The sequence below is a fragment of the Maylandia zebra genome, linkage group LG5, assembly GCF_041146795.1.
Source record: "Maylandia zebra isolate NMK-2024a linkage group LG5, Mzebra_GT3a, whole genome shotgun sequence".
Taxonomy (NCBI): domain Eukaryota; kingdom Metazoa; phylum Chordata; class Actinopteri; order Cichliformes; family Cichlidae; genus Maylandia; species Maylandia zebra.
Window position 1 is genome coordinate 20893445 of NC_135171.1, and position 17420 is coordinate 20910864.

The following is a 17420-nucleotide window of genomic DNA, read 5'->3' on the forward strand; positions in this document are numbered from 1 at the left end:
TGAACTGAGGGTCCTGTTCCAATTTTTTGTTTTGCCCATTCTGCAAATTCTGTGTGCCGATCTGGGTCATCCTTGTTGAGATGCTGCAGCAGCTGGAGTTTGTAAGGGTGCCATTTGTGAGTAGCTAATATCCGCCGAAGGATGTTCGACTAATGCCACTCTCCAGCGACATGCGACAAGTGCTACGCTGTGGGCTCTTGCTGAATGAAGCTAGGACAGCCACTGATGTTTCTTCATTAGTGACAGTTTTCTTGTGTCCACATTTTGGCAAATCAAACACGGAACCAGTTTCACGAAACTTAGCAAGCAGTTTGCTGACTGTAGCATGGGAGTTGAGTGGTCTCGTAGGGTGTCTTGCATTGAAATCTGCTGCAGTGACCCAGTTGTGTGTGTATATATATATATATATATATATATATATATATATATATATATATATATATATATATATATATGCACAATTTTACACCTGATAACTGTTTTGCAGAGCAGTAGAAGCATCTCCCTTTATGAATATTATCAGAAATACCACCAGTATCTCTTTTATAAGGCAAAAACATTGTGACTTAATTGCAGTTTTTGGAAAAATACAATTTTGGTTTGACTCTAATATAATGCCAGTACTAACTACCAGTACCATTTATTTTCAAATAATATAAATATGGCTATTTTACAGGACACTGAAAACCCAAATCACACCTCTAAATTTCTAAAAAAAACAAAAGAAAAAAAAACCTTTACTACACCGAACTCAATATATTTCCTTACTCCTTCTCTTTGTATTTTCCACAGTGATTTATTTCTTCCTCATTAATAGCTGAACTTTTATCTGGTGAGACTTCTGCACTGTATCTGCATCATCTGTATCACATAAACAAAGAACTACACGCAACTTAAATCCCATAGCTTTATTATTATTTGTGATTTTTTTTTGTAAAGAAAGTATGTCAATATGAATATTTAACATGATTTCAAAACTGAAAAAGAACCCCTTTTTATGCATTTAGTTTAAGTAGCTTTGGGAATCACTATAGAACAACAAAAAAACCCCAATTTGAATCATCTGCTAACAGCAAAAATTTTTCATCACATATATCACCAATATAATCAATATTCACAATATAAGGATGCTCTAATATATTGGTATCTGCATATAATTGTCCTATTGACCATCATTGGCCTGTTAAATAATACTAGATGGACTGATGTCAGCAGTTATAGTTTCTCTATTGAGTAACATCAAATTTGAATGGGTAGAGTACTCAAAGCTTGTAGTAAAGGGCAATAAAACTTAAAATTAAAAAATAAAATAAAATTCTTGTACAAAAAGCAGATTTAATAAAACTAATTTCACAAGCTAAGTTCCAAAAAGGAACGGGGGGAGGGGGGGGCAAAGTCATCAGGCACATCAGATGAGTAACAGATTTATTTATATACAAAACTGTTTACAGCAAGATTTCTGAATCAACATTGACCCATAGGAAAATATTGGTGTTCAGGTGTACGACACCTACACCCAAGGTGTCAAGTTAACAGAAGGGGGGAAAAATACTTTTAAGAGCACCTTGAGTCATGAAAGGAAGCAGATGAGGGAGTTTGAACAACAGTAAGGCACAAGACACAGCATCACCAGCTTCTGTTCAACCATCGTCATCAATTTGCAGCTATTCATTCAGCACAGCACTTGATAAAAAGTTACAATTAACCACTAAAGGTACAACATCGGGATTATGGGGAGAAGCTCCACAGTTTGTCACATATTCATAAGGCTACAGATTCTATGAGGAAAAACAAAAAACACATCATCATTAAGGACCTCAAGTATCTGACTGCAACCATGCAAGTCCACAGTTTGAATTCAGTGGACTGCATACCATACTGACTTGGCTTTATCGAACCCACAGGAACCATCAAATCAAAACCACCAGATCAAAAAAGATAATAATAAATTCTAAGCTAACTCAGGCATTTTGCCACTTAACCTTACACAATGTTAAAAAGTATTTAAAAAAAAAACCCTCAATGTTCATAATTAACAATGCACATATATGCATAAACTCTACTTAGGATATTTAAGAGAGCAAAACTGCATCACTCAAGAGATAACCAATGATACCAAAAACCAATTTCTAAGATTAAATTTTTATTTTTATTTTTTTTTTTAAAAAGGCCATAAGTGGTAAATAGCAAAGATCTACTCAAATCTATCCTAAATCTCTCTGAGTGCTGTCCATAACATCTTTATTACAGTTAATCAGAAATTAAAATGTAGAAACAATGACAGTCTGTTTATCAGAACCTAAGATGTGAGTTGTCAAATATTTGAATATATAACAGACTTCTCTTGTCATAAAGACACAGCCCCACAGTTCATTAGTGAAAGGTACCTGAAGATGAGGAGACAAAGTTATTACAGTGAGGACCGTGAAACCACAGTGGGATATCTAATGTACAATGTCAGTATAGGCTATCCAAGGAAACCCACCATTTGTAAGAAACAATGACACTTTAACACCACATTTAAAGCAATGTGAACTGCGACTCTGCATCGATGCCAAAAAAGACCAGCTGAAGTAATACACCAGTCCTCGGAAAGACCATTAACCAGCCATCACTGGAGAGTAATAAGGCATATGCCAGTGATTTCTCAAAGATTAGGGGGGGAAATGATGCAATCAACATGAAGCAACAAATCTGAATGTCTAATTTTTTTCCGAGGATTTTGTTCAACTCAAAAAAATAAAAAAATAAAAAAATAAATCAAGATTATGCCCAGACGTAGCTTACATTTCAATATTGGAAGGTGGTGTTCATCGAAGATGCTGCTTTGTTTAAAACAGAGTTTAATCCTTGTTTTAGAAACTTCTGTCTCAGTTTATCAACTGTCTGAGCAGTTGCTTTGCTATGTAAATTAATCTAACATCACAATGAAGCAGAAAAGTTCCACCGCTGTGTCTTGGTGTCGGTGAGGTCACGATTGGCAAGCTGGTGAAGTTGTGCCTCCTGTCTTCAGTAAGTTAGCTTACTGATGTGTTGGATACACTTTCACATCACAATGCACTTCTTCTCCTCTGGGGGAGCATTGCCATCAGCTTTCTCCATCTCCAAAATGATCCGCTTGAAAACCTCCACAGCAGTCTGCATCGCAAGAATTTTGCCATTAGAGTGTTAATGTTCTCAGAAATTAATGTGGACTCGCTAGCATTCAGAGTTAGCATTCAATAAGATATTTCTCACTACCTCGTTTTCCTTGGCTGAGGACTCCATGAATGCAGCACCCCAGGAATCAGCAAGTTTTTTTCCCTCCTCTGGCTTGATAACCCTGAAAGGAAAAAAAAAAACAAGCAAAAAAAACAAACAAACAAAAATAAATACATAAATATTAGAATATTAAAAACAAAAAGGTGCCATTGGTACAGTTACCATTCTACTAAGATATATTTTTACACTTTCCGAAATCTGGATTACCTTTCCATATGGAGATCTTTTTTGTTCCCTACAAGAACAGTTGGGACCCTAAAAAGACAAAAGCCTGATTGTATTAAACATAACTTAAAGAGAAAAAAAAAAGAAAAGAAAAGAAAAGGGAACAAAAAGACAACATAGAAAATATTGAAATTTAAAGAACCAGCTAAACTTACTGAATCTTCCCAACCATGTCTAGCAGTTTATCATGTAGAACCTGCACAACTTCAAAACTGAACAGAAAGATATTTCAGCATGTGAGACACTGATCAGACAGTAGATTTAACATACATCTTATGTATCTATAATTTATCACGATAAACATTTTGTACAAAAAAAAACCTAAAAAAAAAACAAAAAAAAACTACAGCCTGGAAAATTATAATAAAGTGGATTTGATTGAAAAACACTTTATGACAGTAAGAAAAAAGAGAATATAACATGACTGCAAAAAATAAGGGTAAAAAAAAGACTACACTTGTGTTTTCTGATTAGTGTATTATCAGCTTCCCTCGGAGGCTATATCTGAAAATATGTCAAATCACAGTGTTGGTATGATTTTCTAGAAACATAAAGCATGGCAGTTGTAGTACAAAGAGTCTGGAAACCTGTGCTAGTGTATCCAAAATTAGTCCCAATCATCAACTCACCTCTTCATGGAAGTCACTGAATAGACAAGGACATAGCCATGGATGTCCATTGAGTGGGATTGTGGAAAAATTGAGTACTCATCCTGCAGACAAGGGCAAATAAGACATCTGAGCACATGTTATGACATGGGCAAATTATCGACTGAAAACAAATGCTCGGCGTTAGTTTACATATTAACATAAACTACTTACTTGTCCAGCTGTATCAACTAGCTGAAGATTGAAGTCTTGACCATTCACACTGACCATTTTGTTAAAGGCTTTGTTAAAGGAAAGAAAGGTGAACTAGTTTTACAATTCGCTATATGCAATCAAACAGGAAAAAATGTCTTTGTTGTAACACTGTACCAAAAAAGAAAAAACTAATGGCAAACTTACTGTTTTCAATGGTGGGGTCATAGGAATCGACAAACTGCCCTTCCACAAACTGTATTGTAAGGGATGACTTTCCTGAGCGTTAAAAAATAAAATAAAAACATAAACAAACATTATGCAGTTAGTTACAATTATTCTGAGACATGATTTAAAGATCTTGTGCTTGTTGTTGATTTCTTGATCGTTTAAGCCTTTATACTGTAGATAAGTAATTTTAACGCACTACAAATCCTACAAATTCTGTAACCTGGTCAGGAATTTAAGATGTATTGCCACAGATGTATTGCCACAGTAAATGTTTCACATAGTTATTTTAATGTCCAATTATAGTCCCCCTGTGGTATCTAGATAAGCTAACATATTTTAAAAGTTAGGTAATGAAAGCAAAGGATGGCTGGCAAAAAGTGGAGGACTGTTCTTCTGATAGGCAACTGCCTCGAGTGCCAGTGTCCTGCAGGTTTTAGATATCACCCTTTGTCAACGTACCTGAATCAAATGATTAGTTTATTACCAGGCCTCTGGAGAACTTCAGCACATGTTGGGGAGGTAATTTAGCCATTTGAATCAGCTGTGTTGGATCAAGAACACATCTAAAACCTGCAGGACACCGGCACTTGAGACCTTGAGTTGCCTACCCCTGTAGACGTATCTGCTATACAACCATAAAATGCTGACATGTAGCATTCCTATGGGGTTATGTTCTGTTACAGCTATAAACGTTTTATGAGTATATACAAATTTTATGTAGGCATGTAAATGAATTTAGAATTATAATTTATCTAAGTAATGATGTGATAAAAGTTTTCACAGTGACAAAAAAAACCCTGATATTTCTCTGTAAAACACCTGCACATATTATAGTACAGTTTCTGAATCAGAACTGTAGATTATTTAATTATGGACATACAGAAAGAGAAACGTTTTTAAGTGCTATTTCAAAAGAACACAGTTTTAAAGGAAGTACTGTACAAAGTCCTAAATCTTAAAGATACTAACAATTAAGTTAAATTACATGTATGTTTCTTTAAATACCAGAATTTTTACTTTTTAAAAAAAATTTCTAATTAGGTAATTAGGTTTAGTTTTCAGTTAGTGGGTTTGTTCATTTCAGTTTGGTTTTTATTATTTTAGTTTCATTTTTAGTTTCTGTGACAAATACTGATATTTCTCTGTAAAACACATGCACCTATTACTATACCGATGCTGATTCAAAACTGTAGTTGATTTATTTGTAGACTTTTAGAAAGAAACTCTCTTTCAAGAGTTTTGTTTTGTTTTTTAAAACAACAGATTTTAAAAGGACATACTTTACACTCTCCTTTTTAATACAGACGCCGACACTTGTGTAAACAAAAAGTCACTAGGCCAGAACAACAAATTATGGCGCTTCATTGGTCACACAATGAGGTTTCATAATTTAAACTAATTTAAATAATACAATAAGAGGTTTATTCTTGTTGCAGATTGAGTTTCTTAAAATCTGGACGTTATGATTGACCTGCTAAGCTAGAAGTTTGGAGCACACATTACTTGGCACTCCACCAGGGTATCCCCGGCTAAGTTTATTTTCACCGGTCACCTTTCATCTAGAAACGTGTGGATACAACTGTACAGCAACACTGGTTGACTTGAAGGTGCTTTAGTAGTTAATGTAGAAGAGAAAAAAAGAGCCCTGAGAAACAAAGGTAAGCTAGCGTTACTGTTGTACTTCGGATACGCTCACAAGGAAAACAAAGCCAGGACGTTAGCCTGTTACCCAAGCTAGCTGTGCAAGAGCTCGAACCTGTACTCACCTACAGACCGGTAACCTATAACGGCGATCTTTCTGTATTTCGGTTGAGGCATTGTAGTGAAAAACGGTGTTGAGTAGGTCTTTGAAAAATGTAGTACACCACCTATATTTACTATCTAAGCAAACTTTTATCGCCACATTCGTCTCGCGTCACGTGACAACAACAAACTTTTTCGAGCCGCTGCTCGAGTTCTCCGCTGGGCCTCAAACTGGAACTGCAGAGTTTAGCTACCGTAAATACAGCTTATAGTCGTATAAAATTAAGCCCCTGCCTTCATCCAGTACATCATCGATTCTGGTGGGTATTCTGAAAGGATGTAACTGTCGTTCCAACCCAAAGTGGAAACGGGGAGGGGGGAGGAAAAAAAAAAAGCTGGTTCAACGCGGTCGCTACTATCTGCAAGTCAAACTGACGGAAACTGTCATTGTGTAAGCACACCGTCGTAAAATCAGCCCACACGTCAGAGCGGCACGGGCCGTTTGCACAGCAGAGGTCACTCTTTGTACGTCCCAGCGTGTGCGTGACCACCATACTTACTTTTTTTTAGACTTTTCCAGACCGACCTTCAATGCACAGTACTCGGAGAAATGTCAGATAAAGCAGTGTTGATTTTCCAAGTTTCAGTGCAGACATGATTTTTTTAGACTTAGGGGGCATTCTACAATTGGGGGACAATTTACTTAAAAAATAATAATAAGCAATAAGTCAAAGGTAAACGTTTTATGATATATATTATTTGTTGTGTGCTATGCAATTTTAAAGATATTGTGTGGAGAGAGATTTGTAAGTAATTTTGGACCCGCTGAAGTCTAAAAGAAATTACTGTATCTCTGGCAAATACATACTCAGGACTGTTTAATAATATTTCATATGTTTTTAATAAATGTTTGTAATGTTTGTTTTATATGTATAGTACCAGAGTTGCATATCTGTGCTAGTTTTAGCGTTTTCTTGGAAAAAGATGTCAGCTGCAGAATGTGATGTAGTGTGAAAGTCGAGAATGAATTTGGGTAACATGTTAAAATGACACTCAGAAAAGATTAAGGAAAAATAAAAAATATGCCAAAGAGGACTGACTTTTGGTCTAGCCATGGTATTAGCACATGTCAACTCCTTTTTGTCATGTTGCTTACTTTTTTGTCTCTTCCTTTTCCAGGCCAAGTAGGTTTCAGGAAGTTGATTGCACACACGCTGTGGGAAACAATTTGCAGAATATAATTGTTGTTCTTTAAAATATGTTGATGTTGAATAAATGGTTTAAAAAATATAAGGGACATATATGGATGAACAGAAATTGTGGATTTATATCTTATTTTAACTGTTATATTTGACATGGTTACCAAGAAGCTGGGATGAGAGAGGAGGAGTTATAGGTTTGGACTATTTAATTAGTTTTTAGGGAGGTTTTTTTTTTTAACTTTTTTTAAAATTATTATTCTTAATTCAGTTTAGTTTCAGTTAGTTTCATAGCAGGTTTGACCATTTGAGTTTTTGTTGTTTGAAAATGTTCAGATTTTTTATTTATTTATTTAGTTAGTCAGTTTCAGTCTTTGTAAGTATTGTTTGGAGGGCATATGTGAGACGCACGATTTAGGAAAACTAGTATAACGTTCAGTCTTGTAGAAATCCAAGGTCTCAATAAACACATCCACCAAAGTGTCATCATAAGGAAGATTGTTTCCACCACTAATTAATTTTTTTTCCTGTAAGTTGATCAGGCTATCTAACGTGAAAATTGGAGATAATAACTTGACATTTTTCACTTGCTTCTTTTTGTTGTCATTTTTCTTCAGTGGCAGAAACAAGCCTTAATATCACCACACATGTTGTAATAACAAATTTTACCAAACCAACAAATACTAAAACAACATTTCCTCTAAATGTTTTATTTCCTTTTGGTTTTTTCACAAAATAATTTCAGTTATTTTTAGTTTTTTAAATCTTTTTAAAATGCATTTCATCAGCTTATAATGTATTTATTCAAAATATGAATCTCAAAGATAACCGCTAAAGGATATCATTTTAATACACTGGAAAAAACCACACAATTTACCTTTTGTAAACACAGTAGAGTATGTGGCAGGAAGAGAAAAGTACCCAGCTCTGATCCACAGCAGTAGTGGGAAAAGTATTATGATTCCTTGCTGAGTACAATTATCTGTATATTGATGCAAAACACTTTTAAAAACAGTCTGATGGGAAGAGGAATCACTCATTGCTGGATCAGTGACTAAAACCTTTGCCCAGGTCTTTAAAACCTGTATGAGCACCACCGGGAAAATGTGCAAAAAAATTAGTGCTAGTGCCAGCTGCCACAAACATATATACTAAAACTGAAATAAAAAGAAACGTGTATTTAATTATTTATTTAGGCTGGGTTAAACAATGCCGCAGCGGAATACATTTATTTGAGTGACTTGTTTATATGTTCAGCTGAAGTCATAATCATGTTTTAAAAAAAACGTATTCTCTAACAGTGAAGATGCATACCTCACCATTTAGTTATTTCGTTTAAGACAAGACATACTGGGAATTGATCAGGAGCTGTAAAGAAATCTCTCTCCAGAAGAATGCAGTCCTAGGAACAGAAAGCATACTGCATAGAACCCACAGGCTTGGGATCTTAGCATCTGTTGTGTGTTAACACAATGCCATAATCTTCCCAGGAGTGGATGTGCTAGCAAATTCACGCCAAGGTCAAACCATGCAGTGCTCAGAAAAAATGCCAAAAAAACCCCAAGACTCACATCTTGGACTCCATATTCCTCAGTTAGCATGTAAATGATAAAGTTCATGACAGTACAATTAGAAAATGACTGAACAAGTATGACTTGTTTTTAAAGGGTTGCCATGAGAAACAATCTTCTCTCTTAAAAGAATATAGCAGCACAGCTAAGGTTTGCAAGGTTACTTTTGAAGAAACCATTAACAAAGAAATCTTGGACTATGAGCCGGGTGATGGTTGTGCAGTTAACCAGAGCTCTGGGAAACGGGTAGCTGTTGCTGCGTTGGAGATGTAACCCGGAAATTATTTGAAGCTGGAGGTAAACCCTGCCAGGAAATGCTGCTGTCATAATCAAACAGATGAAAATACGGAATAAGCTCACTGAAACGGCCCTTACAGGGAAAGGTAATTTAGTAGTTACTGGACAACTGGGCAGCTTTAAAACTACTGCTTCTGTGGTGTTGTTTTATACAAGTCAGCTTTAAAGCTGCTAGGGGAGCAGGCCAACAGCTAGCGGGCAAGCTGTAGCATTGTGGCTGGCTGTGGGTGCCATAGCAACCGTTTAGGAAACACTGGCAGTAGTGGCTAGCTCGTTAGGCTAGCGTTGGTTTGTTATGCTAGCGTTAAACACGACGCCGAGGAGTGTCCAAGTCAGCCCTAGTTAATTATTGTCACAAGTCAGCGCTATCTACTCGCATCGCCGCGCATGTTACTTAATTCCAACTTTGCTCCGTGCTTTCTAGCAAGCTGTCGGTGATGGCACACCGCCGTAACGTTAAAGTGTTAAGTTTAGCTAACTTGGCCAACGGTAATTTCCATCACATGCAGTAGGCTAACGTTAGCCGCCAAGGCCGTAAACTTAGGTTACCTCAACGCCACCGTTATGTAAACGTTTGCACCGTTTTTTGTCGTTTATTGTCTCAATTTCCGATTTAATCTTTCTCATGTTAGATTAGCGCAACTTTAAGTCACTTTAGCAGCGTTGTCATCGCTCACCTCAATTGTTAGGGAGTCTTATCTGGGGTTGGTAAGGTTAGGTATGATGCTGAGATTAGCTGCTAGTTAATTATTTTTTTTGATTGATCTTATTGATAGCAACAGACACGGATTTGATTTGATTTTTTTAAATTGTTGTTGTTATAAATGAATGGCCGTTCTTGCGCCGCAACAACAAATTAACGATATTACGTCTTAGTTAGAAAATTAAATGTAAGCGTTTATTTAGTTTTTTATCCCTTTGTTAATTGAAAGGGGTGTAGTCTAACGTGCTGTTTACAATCTAAGCCACACCACAATTACTTGATTTCAGAAAATGTCACGTTCCGACCTCAACCTGCAATAATTCATGTTTAAAGAATTAAGCGATTGTAGACAAATGGTTAGGTTTGTGTGCGTGAAAGAGAATTTATGTTTGTCACAAATGTCATTTCAGTATTCAGTCTGAACTAGTATGGATGTTGATGACTGCAATGGACGGTCTTACATATCAGGTGCAGCTCTGATTTATTTAGTCACCCATATATACTTACCTTCTAAATTAGGCATGTTTTTTTTTTTAAAATGATATATCTTATTTTGGTTCTTTTCTTGGCAGCAGGTAGTGGAGACTCTTCATTGGAAAGAGAGTTTTCTGGAGCTCTTGGAGGTCCAACAGTGAGCACCCCAAACAGCAAGGAAAACTCTCCCAGTCGCTCCCTCAGTGGTCAGTGAGAACTTATAGCATCTTCATTAGTTCCATCTATATGAAGCTTTTTATTCTCTCAGTGTGATTGTCAAATTTTTATTTTCTAATCTAGATAAATATTTTTATAATCTTCTTCTCATAATCAGATTATGTTTATACATTAATAATATGAATTTTAAATTAACTTACTGGAGCAGCACTATTCACCCTACAGTGCTGGGGAAAGTATTTTACAGCATTGTGAACTACATCCCATGATTTCCCACTTACATGTTTAAGATCACCGAACAAAATTTAAATATAGTCCAAGCAAATACATTATATAACATATATAACTGCAATCAAGCATTTGTGATAACTAGCAGTGATTCTTTCACATTGCTGTGGAGGAATTTTGGCTCACACATCTTTGGAGAATTGTTTTCAAAATGTTTTGAAAACACTGTTGGGTTTTCAAACATAAATGACCTGTTTAAGCTCATGCCAAAGCATCTCAATCTGATTTAAGTCCGGATACTGACTAGGCCACTCCAAAATCTTTTTTTATTTTATTTTATTTTTTTTAATTTTTAGCCAGTCTGAAGTAGGCTTGCTGGTGTGTTTCCAATTATTGTTTTGCTGTATAACACAAATGCGCTTGTACTTCTGTAGCCAACTCCATTAAAGTGGAGTTGTATAGTGATGAAGACCCAGGTCGGAGTACTGAAGATGAGCGAGGAGAGCGGGTGGAGGAAGGAGGTCCAGAGCAAGGTTCTGAGGCTGTCACAAGCTATAGAGAGCTCACCAATTCTGAAACTATGCCAAGTGGAGCCACCAGACTGCCAAATGGAAAGCTCAAGTGTGACATCTGTGGAATGATCTGCATTGGGCCTAATGTGCTTATGGTGCACAAACGTAGCCACACAGGTGATCAGTCAGTTGAGTTTGGATAAATATAGAGATGGTATCTTTGCTTGTTATTAATGAAACTAGGTCAGATGAGGGGGGGGACGACATCTTGGAATTTTATAGAAAATCAGCATTGTATACAATTGATGTACTATATTGACTTTAAAAAAACCCTTTGAGGTATAGTTGCAACTAACTCAAATTTTTTGAAATATAAATTATGCTTAAGAGGTTGAGTTACCAAGTTTAAGTTTTCTACAGGTGAGCGACCATTTCAGTGTAATCAGTGTGGCGCGTCCTTCACTCAAAAGGGAAACCTACTCCGCCACATCAAGCTGCACTCAGGGGAGAAGCCCTTTAAATGTCCCTTCTGCAGCTATGCCTGTCGAAGACGGGATGCACTTACCGGCCATCTTCGCACTCATGCAGGTAGGACAGATTCAAGCCCGGTAGGTGTTTGTGTGTTGTTTGCTTCAGTTTTGTTTTTTCCATTGTAGTGTACAATAACAGTGAAAATGCTGTATTTCCACTTGTTTTACCAGTGTCTTCTCCAACTGTTGGGAAGCCGTATAAGTGCAGCTATTGTGGCCGTAGTTACAAGCAGCAAAGCACTCTGGAGGAGCACCGTGAGCGCTGTCATAGCTATTTACAGAGTCTGGATTTCCAGCAGCCAACCAGTGCACCAAATTCAGGTATGTGTTCATAGATATAACTTGCACAGTATGGTGTTAAAGAAATACCAGCCTCCTAAAGGGAGTGTAGTAGCATCTAATGTAGACATGTAGTTTGCCAGCTTAGCAAGTTAACGCTTAGAACCCACTTTATCCAAACCGGAATTTAGGCAAACACAAATAGAAAATCCTAAAATAAAAGTAATAATAGTTTGTTTATACTCTGTACAGGAGAGGAAATGAGAGAGCTAGAGTTTATACCAGATCCTCTACTGCAGCCATCCTCAGACAAGATGGCATTTATCGATCGGCTCGCCAACAGCATCACCAAACGCAAGAGATCCACGCCACAAAAATTTGTAGGTGAGCATTTGGTCTCAGTGTGGACGGTTTCAGGAAACTCAGAAAGCAATAATCATTACTTGAATTGGAATACAGCATGAAGTAAGACAGAAATCTTTTGTTGTGCTTATATTACCAGCCACTATAATTTTAGATATCCAATTAGCACACAGTATTTATTTGGTTAGGAAAGGTCTGAAAGCTGCTCTCAGTATAGCAATCTAACTGAAAAAAGAAACACACAAAGAAAAAACTAAGTTTTCAGCATCTTGTAAAATTAGGAAAATAACCAGCATCATCGTAAAATAGAGAATGTATCCAAAATGCTGACTGTCATTGTACTGTATTATAAAGTCATATCTTTCTGTGTTGCAGGGCAGAAGCACATACGCCTCAACCTTGCAGATACACCTTACAAGCTCACTGCTAGTTTGGATAAAGATGGAGACATGCACCCAGTGGACCTTGATGCCCCACACTTTACTGGTCTGGGAGGAGAATATGTAGGTGTTGCAGGTACTGGAAGAGGAGGGGTATCAGACACACTCAGATCCTTGCACCTTCCCACCAGTCACTCTTCAAGTTTATCAGAACTCAGGCCGATTCACAGCTTCAGTCATGCTCCTGTTCCCCTTGGGCCAAGGTTAGATTGCACAGGGGCAGGAGCTGGCCTGGGAGCTGTGGGTGTTGGGAGCAGGGAGGCAGCAGAGGGTCACGAAGACCTGCCTCCGGGTCGAAATCACGCCCCTTCTCCTAGCAATGGCTGCCAGGATTCTACGGACACAGAAAGCATGGCAGATGAGCCTTACAACAGCTGTGCTCCGACTCCGACTTTGTACAGTAACAACGGCCATCACCTCCTCCACTCTAACAACCATAACCCAGCACCTCCACCCATCGCACACCACAGGAGTCGGGGCAGACACAGCCCCAGTCATGCCAAAGACCGGGAGATGAAAAGAGAGGATGGAGGCCATTCTGCTCTCCCTCCTCCCACACATGCTCCAACACCGAGCTCACCTACGGCACCCTCTTCTACCTCCAAGGAGACTTTTCGGGTTGTAGACGGGGAGGGGCGAGCTGTACGCTCTTTCCGCTGCGAGCACTGCCGCGTGCTTTTCCTGGACCATGTTATGTTTACAATCCACATGGGTTGCCATGGTTTTCGGCAGCCTTTTGAGTGCAACATCTGTGGCCATCGCAGCCAGGATCGCTATGAATTTTCTTCGCACATTGTCCGTGGAGAGCACATCTTTGACTGAGAATAAAAGGACAGCCTGCTGCCCTTAGTTTTTTTTTTAATTTTTTTATTTTACACTGAGAATGGGAACTGGTTGAGTTTGGTCTGCACAAAAGCGAAAGGCATCTGTGATGATGTGAAACTGATGTTCCTAACGACACCGACACAGTTGGCATTAGTGGAAAGCTCGTGTATATGTTTAAAGAATTAGAGTAGTAGTTGCTTTCTGTCCACTTTTAACAAGAAATCTATATTAAATTATTAAAGTAGATGAAGAGCCAACACTTTTTCATCCACAGATGTGCCTTGCTCTAAAATTCAGAATTTTAGCTCTGCTGCACACATTATTGTAGACAAATCTGACTTTTGTTGCTGAAATCTTTCACCCCTTGCACAATTTAGCAGAGATGAAAGAAAATGCTAAATATAAAGTTTGTAGGCTTGCAATCCCTACAGAATTTTTTTGACACCTTCTAAAAGCACTTTTTCCAATTAAGTGATTCTCAAACAGACTTTAGGTTCGGCCAGGTTTTTTCCTAGCCCGGGGTTGATTCTGTACAAGTTTTATAATGCAAAGTAAAGTGCAGACCAAACTTAAAAACCAAGTCCAAGTCATGTAGACTTTAATGTTTGAGGGTTTGTCATTGGAATAGAAATGCACTTTGGTTTCAGTGTGAATGGAGTGAACAGAGTGTGTGTGTGTCTGAGAGAAAGGAAAGCTGCAAGATTGTGTGTGATTGTTTTTGAAAGTAAATTTAAAACGTAAAATGGAAAATGAAGGCCTTTATTCCTGTGAGTGAATGCCGTGTTGGAAGTGTATGAATTGTTTTCCTTTTCTATAACTGCTTTTGTTGCACTGATACCTGCCAGAATACAATGACTATATTAAACTATTTTATAGAATACATTAATGACCTGCACATTTCTCTGAAAATGTGAGGGAAGAACAGGTGGAATGTTTTTCTCACTAGGAACAGGATTCGAGCATCACTGCCACAACTTGAGAGATTACCGAAGGAGGTTAAGGTGTTCGTTTTCTCCCCGTACAAAAACTCCCTCATACGGCAAACCAACAATAATAATCAACAAATCTGCTTATGCTGTATTTAAACATGATTTTGGTGTTGCGTCATTGTCCCGTGCCTTTCTACACGTTTCTGACCAGACTGAAGGATGTGAGATATAAAATCATTTCTGTCTTGTAGTTGACTGTAGCTTTTTAATCTATCTAACAGAAGTCTGGCTCCCCCCACCACCTCCAACAGTTTTATCAGCAAAGATCAATTCTGATGCCTGAGCAATGTTGATGATGATGAAATGTGCATGGCTTTTGAAACATGCTGCTATGACATGGGTGTGCAGTAAATCAGTAGCACTTCACTACCGTCCTCATGGGTTAGAAACAAAGACTTTTATTTACATTTTTTTCCTGTTAGGACATTTTAAACCAGTCGCTTGAGTTACAATAGAACGAAATGTCTTGGTCATTTGTGTGGAAATGAAATGTGAAGAGAAATGTGTCAGCTTTTGGTTCTATTTATTTTCATGTTGAAACAGCAGAGATGGTTGTTGTAATCTCTGTGAGTAATTAGTTTAACACAAGCACAATACGTTTACTGTTGAGAAGGATGCTTTGAATTCTAAATTGAAGACTTGTGCACAAAAATTAAAACTTAATTGATGTTGACTGTAGCTAGGGTTTCTTTTCACATCCTCAACAACAACAAAGATCAATCTGGGACATGGTGACAGATTTACCAAAGATACACAGATATTTGCAGAGAAGACTGGAAAAACAGTGACTCTAGTCAAATTCATCAAGTAACTTGATCCCATTAGTTTTTTTTTTTAAGTTCAGACAGTGTCTTATTGAGTAAAGTTTCCCTTGTAGTTATAACTGGTATTTCCTATTTTCATAATAGATGCCCAAGAAATATTACTTCCTGTAGAACCTTCACAGTCAGATCTAAGCATATTTTGGGTCATGTCAGTGTTTGAGAATACTGAACTTTATCTTCACTTATATTTAAACAGCTTTCTGGATGTTTTGTTCTACAAAGAGAAATAAAACAGTAATCATTTTTAAACTGTTTTTAAGATCAGCAGTACCGTGGTTCTCTATAAGCACCAAATAATTTCCCCAATGCTGAGCCAAAGAACCACTGTTTCCTACTGTTAAGCACTTTTCCCTACTACAGTGGCAAAAAAATGAAAACATAAAGTAAATAATATTTGTACATAAAGTATAAGTTACAAGAAAACCTCAAGGTGTTCTTGTTCTTTTAATAACGCTGTTATTAAAGCCTTGATATATTCAAATTTTTTTCTCTTTGCAGAAGATCTTTGAAAAGACATGACATAATGTTCAGCTTGTTTCATTTGATGGTGGATTAATTGTTACAAGTGGATCTACATTTGTTTGGTTATTGTTTCAGTCCTTTATTGTCAAAGTGCAGTAAGGTGATCTGGTTGCCACTCTAGTAACACAACCTAAACACATTTTAAATTTTTGTTTCTCATCAGGTTACGGTACTTTAATATTCTAATCATCTTGCCTTAATTTGTGAGCAGACTGTTAAATTAAGTTGGGACTGACATTAGTTTGCAAATCAGAATCTGAAAGTTTCTTGGGAGTCTAAAAATCTACAAAACATTTGCAGTAACACCAAAGCTAGCAGTGTCACTTCATATCATCTTACACTGTGTATATTCTCATTTAGGCCCACGTGACTTTTCTCCAGTTGGTGTGACGTGCGTGAATTGGGTTGTTGCTGCTGTGCCTTCCGCTGGAGGTCTTAAATGTGTTTTATGTCTAAACGGTTCAAATTTATTTTCAGTGTGAAACTTTATGCTGTGTTAGTGCAAGAGGCTCCATGTTTTGAGTATACCTCAACCCACCACTCAGTGACCCTGCCCAAAACTACTTTTTTTTTTTTTACCAACAATCCATTAAATACTAATTCATCAAAAGGACTTGGGTAATGCTACTTAGGAGCCAAAGAAAAATACTGAAATAACTTAATATTTGATGTATCCAGTTTTGTTGACCTTCAGTGAAATATTGTACAAAAACATTCAAAGTAAAAAGGTTTTACTCTATTCAATGGTTCAGTTCTTTGACAGAATTTGGATATTTAATTAACAAGTTCTGCATTATTAGTGGAGCAAATTCACCATTAATTCATGTGTGCTACAATGGTAATGTGCTTTTAAACCTGATGCATGTGGTACCAATGCTGTTTGCTCCTCAGCTTACACCCAGCCACCTTTGTTTTAATCTTAAAGACAACCAAATAAACAGTCTACTCCAGTTTTAGCCTATACTTACAAAAATAAACTCCAGCTTTGTGGTATTCCGTGTTTTTAAACTTTCCTTGTTGCACTTTGTTCTTTTCAGTTTTTCTAACCTGCATTTCCCTGCTCTCCAAGTGGTCTGATATCGCTTTAAGTAACCGCAGAGCGTTTTTAAATGTATCATATGTAATTTTGCATTTGCATAATTTGATCTTAAGCTACTGTTAGTTTTGTACTGTAAAAAAAGTTATTCCAAATAAAATATTTGAGCAGTTTGTCTTTCCTATGAGTAA

General features: G+C 37.1%; 2 protein-coding genes across 9 annotated transcripts; one reads left to right on the top strand and one right to left on the bottom strand.

Annotated features, from left to right (window-relative positions):
- Positions 1–1411: 1411 nt before the first annotated feature.
- On the bottom strand, positions 1412–6739 carry rhebl1 (Ras homolog, mTORC1 binding like 1). Its single transcript, XM_004544891.3, has 8 exons — positions 6284–6739; positions 4494–4565; positions 4308–4375; positions 4116–4198; positions 3642–3698; positions 3469–3516; positions 3241–3322; positions 1412–3138 (listed from the first exon to the last, which is right to left on the bottom strand). Exons 1-8 carry the CDS (start codon positions 6333–6335, stop codon positions 3046–3048), a joined length of 555 nt encoding a protein of 184 aa, XP_004544948.1. The 5' UTR covers positions 6336–6739; the 3' UTR covers positions 1412–3045.
- LOC101476096 (zinc finger protein Eos) lies at positions 5845–17402 on the top strand. Of its 8 annotated transcripts, none has more exons than XM_014408931.4 (8): positions 5845–6175; positions 10441–10498; positions 10603–10710; positions 11344–11598; positions 11842–12009; positions 12123–12272; positions 12483–12614; positions 12969–17402. In XM_014408931.4, the coding sequence occupies exons 2-8, from the start codon at positions 10459–10461 to the stop codon at positions 13853–13855; spliced, it is 1740 nt and encodes a 579-aa protein (XP_014264417.1). In that variant the 5' UTR covers positions 5845–6175; positions 10441–10458; the 3' UTR covers positions 13856–17402. The 8 variants fall into 8 exon arrangements, with proteins under 8 accessions (XP_014264417.1, XP_023008746.1, XP_014264418.1 ...); XM_023152978.2 differs by lacking the exon at positions 5845–6175 and adding an exon at positions 9146–9413; XM_014408932.2 differs by lacking the exon at positions 5845–6175 and adding an exon at positions 9146–9413 and having other exon boundaries at positions 10606–10710.
- Positions 17403–17420: the final 18 nt, after the last annotated feature.

What these genes read in the sequence shown, in the direction of transcription:
- rhebl1 (XM_004544891.3), bottom strand. Translation starts at nt 6,335, where the DNA reads ATGCCTCAACCGAAATACAGAAAGATCGCCGTTATAGGTTACCGGTCT. An exon ending in TAGTTGATACAGCTGGACAA is followed by an intron (nt 4,199 to 4,307) that starts GTAAGTAGTTTA and finishes CCTTGTCTGCAG; the next exon opens with GATGAGTACTCAATTTTTCC. An exon ending in GACATGGTTGGGAAGATTCA is followed by an intron (nt 3,517 to 3,641) that starts GTAAGTTTAGCT and finishes TTGTCTTTTTAG; the next exon opens with GGTCCCAACTGTTCTTGTAG.
- LOC101476096 (XM_076883988.1), top strand. Translation starts at nt 9,368, where the DNA reads ATGAAAATACGGAATAAGCTCACTGAAACGGCCCTTACAGGGAAAG. An exon ending in AACGGCCCTTACAGGGAAAG is followed by an intron (nt 9,414 to 10,602) that starts GTAATTTAGTAG and finishes TTTTCTTGGCAG; the next exon opens with CAGGTAGTGGAGACTCTTCA. An exon ending in AACCAGTGCACCAAATTCAG is followed by an intron (nt 12,273 to 12,482) that starts GTATGTGTTCAT and finishes TACTCTGTACAG; the next exon opens with GAGAGGAAATGAGAGAGCTA.